This window comes from Lycorma delicatula, chromosome 3 (assembly GCF_047948215.1).
Source record: "Lycorma delicatula isolate Av1 chromosome 3, ASM4794821v1, whole genome shotgun sequence".
NCBI classification, from domain to species: domain Eukaryota; kingdom Metazoa; phylum Arthropoda; class Insecta; order Hemiptera; family Fulgoridae; genus Lycorma; species Lycorma delicatula.
Window position 1 is genome coordinate 136,613,879 of NC_134457.1, and position 13,927 is coordinate 136,627,805.

Below are 13,927 nucleotides of genomic sequence, written 5' to 3' on the forward strand. Positions count from 1 at the left end.
AGTTCTCATATTATAAGGTCACTGAAGTTACATAAATATGGAGATAATTTTTCTTTGGGTGAGTCCAGTTTCAGAGTATAAGAATGTCAGCAGCTGATATAACTTAAAAAAAGGATTTATTAAGCTGTGCATATATGTTAAATCTGTTATCTGTAATGAGCCTCTCATGAAACTGGCATATCCATTCTCAAGAATAAGAAGCATCTAATTGCAGATCTAATAGGAAAAGTAAGAAATAAAGTGAATAGTCAGCATAAATGATACCTTCACTCAGTTCACCACAGGACACGTTGAATAGTGAACACTATTATTCTTTGATAAAACAGCTCTTACTAACACCTCAGCAGCTTTACATGTGCAACAGCTATTAGAATGACTGCATTAGCAAAAATTAATGTTCCCCTTGCTATTATGAAATGCTCCATTACACCTACTTATTTAACTTAGCACGAAATCTTTCAAACAGGTATAGAACTCACAAGGTATAGAAAATAAATAGAATTGTAGTGATTAAGAAATATTTTTCAATTTTTTTAAACTTATAATTCATCTATTTCATTCAATTTATTGATTTTTTTACATAATGTATTCGATAAAAACATGATATGTGTAAGTTTATTCAACAGTGTAATGTATAAAAATATGAATATATATCATTAAATGTTTTTTAACAGTTTTTCACAAATTTTAAAAATACCATATCACTAAAAAAATACTATACACATAATTTATCTAAAAATATACATAAAATTATTAAATTAATTTTTTTAAGCAAAAACATTAATTCCAAAAAAAAGAAACATTAAATCACACTAATGAATTCAGTCAAGTTGTGGAATAATTACAAACAATAGCCAATTCAAGAGGACAGAATGAGGTAAAAAGAGATCATTATTGTAATGATGAAAGAAAAGAATAATTTTAATGAAGACTAATTTTTTTTTTGAAAATTATATTTCACTTTCTAACAGTTTGGAAACTGAAATTACAGGTGAAGTGAATGAAGCAAGATGTAATGCTTGCCCTGATTCTCTAGTAAGTTTTTTATTTCCAGAATGGAGCTAAACAGATTCTTATTCCTGCTACTCACATTTCAAAAACATTTTAATAAACTAAAATTACTGATAGTTGTGAGTTCATTTAAATTAAATGCCATAGTGATGGAAATGGTGCAAATTCTTATAACTGACACATGTTTGACCACTGGTGGAACAATTTTTTTATAATTCAGTAATATGTTACGTAAGCTGCTACACCTGCCTGCTTTTCCATAAATCATACAGTCCTCTCCCACTCTATTCTTATTTACCTTTCTCCACAGAAGGAAAAATTGAATGGCTGAGTAAGTGCTATACAAAAAAAAAGGTGACAAGCTTATTCTCAGTTCCTTTGGTAGTTTGAAATAGGTATATAGATTAACTAATGACAAATAAAGATATTGAAAATTAACAAAAATATAAAAAATTGAATATGAAATATATCATTGATATAGATCAAAATCCAACAATTTGTGTGAAGTTGAATGATTGTACCATGAGAGCTACCATAATGGTTGGGTACCAGTAAATAGCCAAGATTTGGTATATCCTGATAGGGTGCAGTTCTATCATTAATTATTGAAGGCATCACCTAAGTATTGGTTGATACAATAGAAACATATATATGTTCATTCAAAGTTTCTCAACACAAAGGAACTTACAGCTTTGCATAAGCCAGGCTTTAAATGTTCCATAGCTGAAAGGTATGAAAAATTAAAGTAATTTCCATAGAAATATCTTTTTTATTCTTATTTTAGTTTTACTAAAAATAATGATACTGCCTATTAAAATATTACAGAGGTAAACTAATTCCCAAATCAGATCTCTACGTGAAGATTACCATATGAAATTATAAGCACCATGAAATTCTTTGAGTTAGAGAATGAAATATCAGAAATTTACAATTAATTCCTAATTTATCAATTAGGAGTGATATTTAGAATATTGAAAGAGAAAAATGGATAGGCTAAGTGGTGTAAGAATTAGTAAGGTAAGATAAAGTATGAGGGGGATTGTTGGTCAGAGACTTATACTATTACTTATAAGAAATCAGATAATGGAAATGCAGGAGTAGGAATAATATGTCCTACCTTTGAGAAGATGCAACAGAAGTAATGCTAGTATAATAAAATGCTACTATCTGTTTTATTCAATAGTCAAAATAGTTTTAAAACCCAAGCCAACTACTACAAATTTATATGCCTGCATCTTCAAATGATAATTTAGAAAAGATACATGATATAGATGACTTAATCAAGTTATGATAAGGACTTAATGATGAGAGGAAATAAGAAATTAATAAGAACATAACAATGAATTAATAATAGATAATACTGGAAGTTGCAATGCTAGTGTTTGGATTTAAAACGCATAAGTGTGAAAATTGCTTCATTATCAGTTCACCCATTTCATGCATTCAAAATTCTAACTATGATAATTTATAGTTAAATAAAATATGAAATGAAAAATGAACAACAAAAAGTAGCATAGTACCGAAATATCATTTTTTACATCTCGAGAAAGTATTTAATTTAAGATTTATTTACATGTACAATCTATACAAAAATCAAGCAACTGTTATTACATCAACTACTAAAAAAGACAAATGGTAACAAGAAGGAGGGAGACAGAAAAATGAGTAACAATTTAACAAGAAAAAACTGACAATGTTGCTCTTGTAGCTAAAACTAAACATTAGTTAGCATAAATACTGAATGTTATGAAGTTACTGAAGGAAGAGAGATGTAATTTAAAAATAAATAAGATTTATACATACATAATTAAATAAGATGGAAAGAAAGGTAAAAAATTATATTCAAATCATTTCACAGTAATATACTTGAATACAATTTAACTTATGCATAAAGAATGGTTTAAATAATTAATTTAAATAACATATGTCATTAACATCTAATAACTTTAATTTTCAATTCTTTATATTTAAAAAAAAATTATTTTAATTTAAAATTTAAATGTTTCATTTTACATTAACTAATAAATAGTGCTAATTAAATCATCCCACATTATTTAAACATTAGTTTATTTTCGGGTTAAAATAAATCCATATACATAAAAAAAATTATAAAAAATGTCTACAATTTCTGTTAAAAACAACATTAAAATTATAACTGGCAATCAGCATATTAATCATGTTAAAGATGGTAATATTGTACTTTAACTTTCCGATAAAAAAATCAAAATAAATATATCATCAGTAATATGTAATTATAATGAAACATTTACATTACATGAAAAAAACTACACGAGTGGTACAAGGATATGGTACTAGTATAAATTGTTTATATCATCTCTAAAATTAATACATAAAAGTTAATTAAAATTTATTCATAACTATATTAATTTTAAATTTGGGAATTCACCCAGAAAATTTAGTGTCATGCAAGCACATGCACGCACACATGAAAACACACACACACACACACACAAATTAACAATCATGAAAAATATATACTTCATATCTTTTAATTAACCCAGCAGGCTGGTCTAGTGGTTAACTTGTTGCAAATCAGCTGTTAACCAGCTGATTTTTGAAGTCAAAGGTTCTGAGGTTCAAAGCCTAGTAAAAGTTAACTGATTCTGTACAGATTTGAATACTAGAAAATGAATATCAGTGTACTTTGCTGGTTGAAATTCAATTAACCACATGATTCAAGAATAGTCGGCCTGAGTATGTGCAACACGTCACTTTATTTATACGTCACACACTGACTGTATCCTCATCTCACTGAGCAACGGGGGTTTGCTTATTGTTCACTAGTTGAATAGATTACAATGTACATAGGAAAAAATTACAATTTAATAAATTTATACTAACATATCATTTAATAAAGTACATTATTGTAAATACTTGATATATAAAACAGTATATGAGATGCAACGATTAAATTATAGTCAGCTGAGCATTTGGAAAACTATTTTATCCTTTGAGAACAGTAAGCAGAATGTCTAACCTAAAATTCTAAAATAAATGTTACTAGTTTTTTAAAATTAATAACAAGCTCTATTATTAATAAAATTAAAATCGGCTCAACACTTCTGAGCCAACTTAATAAAAACTATAACTAACTACAATATCTAGAATGAAACATTAATTTACTAATACAGAAACCTACACAAATGAGAGGGCAACATTACACTCATACATACAAATTACTACTTATTAAACTATAAATAACAGAACTTTATAGATAATAGTACAAATAAATTTAATCTAAATGATTAGATTTATATTTTATTAAAATATTAAAATAGATTTTTGAATTTAACAAATCTAGTTTTTGTTTTTTTTTAATTGAAAGAACTTATTCGAACCAATTTTTAGACAGATGGTGATAATTACACAACAGAGATTAGAAAAACCTCAAACCTTATACATACACTACAACTATAACAAATTGTTTTTTTGCAATTCACTAAAAAATAATAAGCAATAGAAGAAAAAAAGACAAGCACAGTGAATTTTTCAAATAATTCAAATATATAGTATTTTTTTTATTTTATTGATCATTGAGTTGTAGAGTTTTAAAAACTGATTAGAATATACATCATTTTAAGATTAAAGTTACTAAAATTTTATTTATGTGTAAGGTTTGTGCAACATGTTAAGCTTATTCAAACACAGCTGGTGAGAGTACTGACAGTCGAGAAAGATATTTGTTGTTTTAAGATATATTCAATAAATAAATAAAAAGACAGAGTGTGTGTGTTTGTGTGGGAATTTAAATTTTATTAGTTCATTTAAAATGTTGTTTTTACGTGGTTTTTTGTATTTGTATAGAATCTTTTACATATATGGTGGTAAATGTTAAGGGTTTGTAAAGAAAAATATAAACTTCTTGGATCTCACAATCATAAAACATTATAAGAAACAAACTCAAAATCTACATTAAATCTACTACAACTGACACATTCACATACAACTCTACCAATTACCTCAGACTATACATACTTCCAGCATTTAGAATCATGCAATATAGACTACATAACATTTTTCTTTCACAAAAACAGTATTCATTGTAATGAATTAATTCAGAATGAATTATATATTCAAATAATAAAATAAAATATTACAAGCAAAAAATATTTATCTGAAGCATATTATTACAACTAAACACAAACAATTACATAAATTTCAGAATAAAACAAAAAGTAAGAGAAAACAATTCATTACACTCATCAGCATTAAAAACCTCACTGAAAAAATTCTAAGGTAGGATTTAACACTGTGTGCAGAGCTGTAAATAAAACAATATACACATATCAGACAAAAAACTCACATAACAATCCCAAAAGTCTGATTTAACTTAAATATACTATAATACTTGAGAGCACAGGTAATAACAAGTTCTAACAAGAATATCAGCTCTTCTATTTAAACAATTTGAATAATATATTAATCCATTAATATAATCTAATATATTATTCCATTACTCCATTACTGAATCACTTTCACACATCATCATACTGAGAAAAGGTGTACATATACAAACATCAACAATGAAATGAAAATCTTACATATATATGATGTTAATTAAACACCATTTAAACAATTAAAAGTATATAAAACAAAATTCTAGATGAACAAATACAATTTAAATGACGTAAACTCTTTTAACACATTATTAACAACAAAAATCTTTTAGAACCCAGATCAAATACCAGTGCCATATCCAATAGCATTCAACATTCAGAGCTCCTAGCAGCAACATGAAGAAGCATATAGTGATAGAATAACAGCTTATACACAAGTTCAGTTTTTATATCTTTTACCTTAAAGAAAAAAGAGTATTGAGTTAATTTTAAAAACTTTTAAATGCTTTAAAACAAAGCACATCACAAATATCATAATTCAAATTTTATCAATATTACATTATTGTATTATAACAAGACAATGCTTGAATAGTCCTTTTCATTCCTTTAGGTATTTAAATTACTTATTCTAATGTAGAGAGCATTTCACAAATATTTTCAATAAAATATGTGATATATGAATAATTAACAGGTGCAACTCATATGTAAACAATAGAACAAAATATTTAATACATAGACATATACATATACTTACTAAACATAAATATTATTACATAAGTAGAATATTAATAATATCACAGTATAATATTACTTTACAGTATAAATACAACTAAATATAACTGTAATTAGTTATAAATTCACTGTCACAATATTACAATAATACTGCCTAACTAACAGTGATACTCCATAACCATCAACAGCATTTCACAATAAATTTAACTCACAGAAACAGTTTCTGGTAGTTCAATATAATTAAATGATTAATAATTAAAACTGAATATATAATTAATGGTTCTAAATAAATAAAACCATATATAGAAAATATAAAAATATTAATTTCTCATAAAATTTTATTTTAATCATAAAGTGATGACTTTGATTAGACACAAATAATCAGATATAATTTTAGTTGAAGAATTGTTTTTTCAGCTGCATAAGTCAGATTTAATATTTTAATATAAATATCATTTTGAAATTAGTACTGACAATCTCAACAAATTACTGTGGTGAAAAAAGTTGTTCAGGTATGTTAATGGTGTAATACTTTATAACCAGGAATTTATAATTTGATGAACACATAGTGTGCAAGTAAAAAAATTATGAATTTAACTTCCCAGGAGAAACTGAATGGCTCTAGCAAACTAGATATGGGTTTTGTACATGATCTACTAGTGAAAATATGATCAAGTATGAATGAAAAAAGATTCATACCACTACTCACAATAAATTTAAACTCGATCCAGAAGTATGAGTATATTATAATTTATTTTATAAATTTATATAAGTATATAACTTAGGTACATAAGTAACAAGCAGAAATTAATTTATGCACATCTGGTTTCAGTAAATAGTACTTTTGTTTGCATTACCTACTCCAATAAAATATTATTGCATCAAAGTTAGAACTGATTTGGAAGATGAGAGGATCCATACAAATAATTTTGCTTCTTTATCTGATACACTTCATCCATTAAGGTTATTCTGCAATCATTGGTCAGGAAACAGAATCCCTGACTCAGTCTACAGTCATTTTCTCCATCAGATAACATTAAATATACATGACTTTATCATTAATATCCTGGGACTCTCAAAATGGTGGGTCTATCAGAGACTGATGAACACCCACTAATAATAGGAAATGAAAAGGATTGGTGGTGAGAGAAGGCAATCTACCCAATGGTGTAAATTCTTGTAAAGGACCCATTTTAAACCTTCTTCTTCCTTTATTTTCCTCTATTACATATCATGTGTCATCTTGTATGCTATAGTAGAATATGTGTGTACACCATAAAAGAAATAACTTTTTATAAATATCTTTACTGAGACTGACATACTGAACATCATGCAGAATGATTTAATATTAAACATAAAAATTTCATTTGGTATATTTTTAATAACAGTGACTCCAATTATTTTTACTGCTGTATCACATATCACATCAGATGGGTAAAAATTCATACCATTATATCTGAAAAACACAAAGTAGATGAATAGTAAAAGTACAAATAAAATGTTCTTAAATTACTTAGTAATTTTGTTAAATTCAGATACCTCAAACATTTTACCATATTTTATTGTATAGAAATGACTATTTTATTTCAAGTACAATGTACATTAATATATTAGCTCAATCAAAACATAAACATTATCTCACCATGTACAGGAGGAATAAAAGATGATTTTTGAATAAACAAACAAATGATAAAGATCAAAATTTGATTGAACTCTAGAAGATTAAATCATCAGTAAAAAAGTTGGAATATGAGATTTTATATAGCAATAATTGTAGTTATTGAATAAAGAACTTATGGACAGTATGAGTCAGTATGGAAGATTTATAATAAGAATTGTGGAAAATTTGATTTAAATTGCCTCAGAAGTGAAAACACAATTCTTCAGATACTAAAAGTATCTGAAGTATCTTGGTAATTATGATAGTATCAGTTTACGGATCCAAAATACTTGCATTGGTAGTTCTTAAAAGAAGAAAATGGTAGGAAATCCTAGATGAAAAACAGTTTGGTTATGAAATAACACAAGAAAAATTTTACTATGGTAGGCAGGTTTAATTAATTTTACTAGGCCCTGAATGAACATGTAATTGATGTGCTTAATATTTTTGGAAATAATTTAAATTTAAATTATTTTCAAATAATTTAGTTTAGGAATCTACTGTATTTCTCTGTATTGTTCTATATGAAGAAACTTCTGGGACATCTGAAACTCATCTACATGTCTGATGTGTATCCTGGGATATCCAAGGCATCCAGGGAATATCTTGAGAAACACAGTATCATGGGGATAAATTAAAAATTTCTTAACAATTCTGAGATAAATAGGATAATCAGCTGATATCCTATATTCTCCTAGATAACTGCATACTTGCCAGAGGCGGATTTACAAATGTGCCGCCTATAGGCTGAATGACTGGCCAGCGCTGCTGCTGAGCTGCCACTGTGCGGTCCATTATTGCCTTTGAAAATTTGCCGCCATAGGCTATAGCTTAGCTTGCCTATTTAGAAATCCACTACTAATACCTGCACACAACATTCTAAAATCCCAGAAAAATCTGTAAGTCCCCAACAAATTTGTTATTCTTATTAAGAATAAGATGAACAATAATATACTACAATAGCTGAGTGGTGATTGAAAAATCACAGGGGAGTCCAAATTTTCTATTTCCATATTACCAAGGTAAGGAATATTTTCAATATTAAAATGAATGTATATCTATAAATCAATAAATTTTAATTGTTTTTTATATGAGGTCTTTCATTAAAAATGAAAGACCTTCTAAGGTGATGATTACTACTTAACCAATTTGGTTATTTAAAGTGAATAATAAACATTTTATATATATATATATATATATATATATACACACACACAGGTGTCCAAAAAGTCCCATACTATATGTGAAATTCCAAAATTTCTGTTTTGTTTTGTCTGGTTGCAGGTATGATGCTGTCACAGAAGTTACATGTGGAAATCATCTTGTGTGCCATGAAGGTGATGTTTTATCGTGATGTTAGTAATGAGTTTAACTGAAGTCAACCCATACACTAACCAGTATCAGAGTATGGTGGGAAGATTACTTGACAAATTTAAGATGATGGGTAATTTTGCCTATTTCCCCTGGTTGAGATGACCACAAACTGATGACACAGTACAAGAAGCTGTGAGCACTAATGTCTACGGCAGTCAAAAGAAGTCAATCCAGCTAACCAGCCTGGAACTGGATGTTCCTCACTCCCACAATTGCCGGGGGAAGGAAAAATTTCACACATTCAAACTCCAATTCCAGCAACACTTGTCAGAAGATGATCCTGAATCTAGGATGGAAATATAGACTTTCTAATTTCTACACGGTTTTCTGATGAGGCTAATTTTTATGTAAGCAGTGAAGTCAACAGAAAAAATGGTTGTGCTACTGTTTACAGAAGAACCCCCATTGGTATGATACCTCCATACAGCAAGGGGTCTGATCATGTAGTGTTATAGTGTGGCATCTGGCAAGATCGAATCATTGGCCTATACTTTTTTGAAAAAAAAAAGTGTTAGTGGTGAAAAGTACCTACAAATGCTTAGAGACTGGCTAAAGCCCACTCACAATGATTCAATAATGATATCATTGCAGTGTCCTGAATGGTTCATACAAGATGGAGCCCCCATCACACTACACAACTACTGTATGAAACTGACTGGATGAAACTTTTTCTGAACACTTGATTGGTTGCAGAGGACTTGCTGTTTGGGCTCCATGGTAGCTAGATTTGAATCCAGTGAACTTTCCATTCTGGGAGTATCTGAAGTCAAGAGTGTAAAGTGTGAAGATTTATGATGTGGCCCATCTATGCACCAGGATTGAGAACAATTGCATAGGCAATCATTTTGCTATCAGGTGTTAAACAACCCGAAATTCCACATACAGATTCTGGTATTTGACAGAGAACATATTAAACAAATACTGTGATTTTGCCTGTGGTGCAGGACTTTTCAAAAATCTTTATATGTTTTACATAAAAGCAAAATATAACCATTAATAAAAATTCAAATCATGTATGGTCATTAAAGTCTACTAAATTATTATAATAAAATTATCTGGCATATATAAACCAAAATGCCACAGCAAAGACTTTATTGATAATATTCACAGAGAATTTATGACCCAAAAAATTATTTAACCAAAATAATGGTAAGGAAAATAGCTTTTTAAAAATGTAGCAAATCATTATAAATAATAATATAAATACATATGTGCCATAAGAAAGAATGTAATAAAGCTTAAAAACCATCTAAAAGCATAAGACAATTACAATCTCAATGATAAGAACAATACAAATAAATTTAATATGAAATATATAAAATAAACTGATGTAACTAAAATAATAGTAATATATGACTGGTTTGTAAATTTATACATACAAACTAATCTGTGAATTCATTTACAAACTAATAAGTAAAATGAACTTGTCATTTACAGATTGTTTATCTGAACATACGTGGAATAAAAATGTGAATTCAGAAACATATACATGCATCTAGCAAAAATAAAAGATAGAGAAAATAATTTAAAAATATTTGTACTGTTGTATTAGGGCAGTTTATTAAGTTATTATAATATTAAAAAAAAAAAATTCATGGCCATACTACATATTAATCTTCTTCTTTAAGGATTAGGTTCATTAGTCTGTTTTAGAAGCAATACTTCCTCAGTTATCCTAATCTTTTCTTCAAAATGTTTGTAATTCAATGCACAGGAAGGTTTGTTTCATTCATAATAAATGTACTGATCATTTTTGGTTGTAATTCTTTACTTCTTTATTGAGCAGTTTTACTGCTAACTCTTTGAAATTATCGTTTATTATCATATCATCTCTAGAGCAATATTCTATTGAGTATTGATTTCAGGAATCTGAATGAATGATTTTTCCTGATGAATGATATTAAAAATGTAAAGAATCACAATAATAATGCTTTCAAAAGAAGAAAATTCATTATTTTGTAAATCTAATTGGTGTCTATTTTCTCTCATTATCTTTTTCATATGGTTCCTTAAATCATACTAAATTGTAAAATGCTTAAATACGAGGGCTAATCAGAAAGTAAGGAACATTTTGGAATTTTAAAAAACCAAGTACAAGAAAAACTTTTTATTATATACATGTGAAAGAGGGACTAAAATAATAGTTTTCAACATAATCACCATACAAATTCAGGCAGTTATCATAGCGGTGAACAAGCTTTGAAATTCCTGTATCATAGAATTCTGCCGCCTGTGATCTCAACCACTCAGTGATACACCCATCTTGCACAAAATTTGTGGTAGCCTAGCTTCTGTGAAACAATTTCAAACAATAAAGTCCGTGAAACTTGTGGGAAAAATAGAGAAACGTTTTTAACGAATCTTTTCGACTTTGGAGACCAGATCGTCAATCACAATGCTCGGACGTCCACTCCTCTCTTTATCGTGAACGTTTGTTCCGCCATTTTTAAACTGAATGCGCCACTTCCTGGCAGAACTTTCATTCATTACGTTGTTCCCATACACTTCACACAGTTCCTTATGAATTTCTATTGGTTTTAAGTTTTTTTGCCAACAAAAAACGAATCACAGACCGCACCTCACAAATGGCGGGATTTTCGATTGCAGCTCACATTTCAAATTTGTATATAAAAAAAACGGGCAGATGTTCCCATTGTCACGGCTGGACGCTGACTGAGGTGCCGTGCACGAGCACACCAATATATACGCGATTGGCGTGCGCCTGGCGGCGTCAGGTGGAAACGTTCCTTACTTTCTGAATAGCCATCGTATATATCCATCATATGAATTTTATTTACTGTAGAATCAGATTTCCTATGACAATATTAATGGAAATTGGTCATGGCTATCATCAGCTAGGACTTTTGTACTGAAATCTTCCTATTAAAGTTTCTACTAAAGTTACCATACACTATAGTCTGGGTTCATTCTTCTGAGTTGTGATTGTTGTATAAAAGGGACTACAAAAGTTTTGCAATATGAAAGAATGAATCATCACTGGTGGTTACAAGTTAGCATGTGTTTACACAGGTCCCAACCTGCACTGTAGCCGCTCCAGTCATTGATTCAGTGTCATTTCTTTTTAGCTGTGTGTGTGTGTGTTTGTGAAAAAGGTAGTTGATGTCATTGTCATTGAAAACTGAATACTGGGAAATTTTGGATGTAGGTTAAGTGTTCTTTCTTTTTCCTGTTTAGCCTCCAGTAATTACCTTTCAGATAATACTTCAGAGGATGAATGAGGATGATATGTATGAGTGTAAATGAAGTGTAGTCTTGTACAATCTCAGTTAGAGCATTCCTGAGATGTGTGGTTAATTGAAACCCAACCACCAAAGAGCACCAGTATCCATGATCTAGTATTCAAATCCATGTAAAAATAAACCCGGTGGGTTAGGTTAAATGTTCAATATTTAGAGGAAATAACTTTTGTGCTTGCAGAGGATTGTCTTCATCAAGCAACAATATTTAGGTGGTACTGAGAATTTGAAAGAGGAAATTTTGGCCTTGAGGTCACTCCAAGGTCAGATCAACCATCTTTGTCTATGACTGAGATATGCTTTAAAATTTTCTATTTCCTCAGTTATATGATGATGACCAAGATGGATGCCATTACTATCAGCAAGATGGGACACCACGTCACTACCACCTAGAAGTCCGAGATTTTCTTGATTCTTGATTCCCTATTCGGTGGATTAGTCATGAACACCATGGTCAGGATTGTTGCATGACCACCTTGCTCTCCAGATTTGACCCTGCTAGATTTTTTTCTAGTGGGGTTTCGCTAAAGATCTGGTTTATACTTTCTTTACCTTAGTGGGTTTAGAGTTTACCTTAGTTAGGTAAACCCCACCTAGTGGGATTTACCTTTGCCTGCTGATCTTGTTGAGCTAAGACTGAATTAATGCTGCAGCTGCAGAGGTAATGTCCGAGTTGGTGGTTTCAGTCTGGAATAAAATCAACTTCAGGTGGAATGTATGTCATATTACAAATAGAAGTCACATCAAACCAAAGTGAATGTTGGTTGACAAACTTATTGTGTTTTTCTATGAAATGAAACCTCATAGATTAAAAATTAAAAATTACATTAAAAAACAATTTACATAAATTAAAATTATTATTGAAAAAAGATAATGTAATTTAATTACCATGCATTGATAGAAATTAGATTACACTAATATATTGTGTTGCATTAGCTGCTACATTGTATTATCATCACTCTCGGATAACACTGCTAGTAAATGATAATCTTCCAGTGCCGTATATTCAATATCATTCCAGTTTCTTCTTCTACCACTGTTACTATATACAACATAAAAATAAAACTTATTTTATGTGCTGATTAACAATAAAAAATGTATTAAAATTTATGAAAAGTATAAACAGACGTAGCTCTGCTAATTTTACTGATTTAAATTGCAAGTGACAATAAAATAAACTTAAAAATAAGACAATTTCAATTCGAACTATACTTTTGAACAAACAATATTGTTCGTCTAGTGACTGGTTTTTTGATCAACTAAATACTTTCAGGACTGTATAAAGGAGACTTATCCCCAAATAAAATTGTATCTAGGCACATCTTTCTTTTTGAACACATCTAGGTACATCTTTTTTCTGAGCATATCTTTCTTTTTTAAATTAAATTATACTAGTACTTAATCAACAATACAGCTTCATAATTATTTTCAGACTCATGATGAGAAATTTTGGTATAATTCTCAAATACCAAATTTAAATTAATGTACAAGATTATTGTTTTCAAATATTTTTCCATATTAACATTGCAATTTTT

The 13,927-nt window shown here is 29.0% G+C and overlaps 1 protein-coding gene across 1 annotated transcript in view; it reads right to left on the reverse strand.

The window, feature by feature from the left end:
• Nucleotides 1-6,488: 6,488 nt before the first annotated feature.
• Nucleotides 6,489-13,927, reverse strand: part of LOC142322032 (ectonucleotide pyrophosphatase/phosphodiesterase family member 5-like) — a 117,683-nt gene continuing 110,244 nt past the window's right edge. The window contains exons 6-7 of the mRNA XM_075360633.1: nucleotides 13,281-13,434; nucleotides 6,489-7,557 (exon numbers count right to left, since the gene is read on the reverse strand). Of these exons, the coding sequence (XP_075216748.1) occupies nucleotides 13,332-13,434 (103 nt within the window). The 3' untranslated portion in view covers nucleotides 6,489-7,557; nucleotides 13,281-13,331. The remainder of the gene's footprint in view (nucleotides 7,558-13,280; nucleotides 13,435-13,927) is intronic.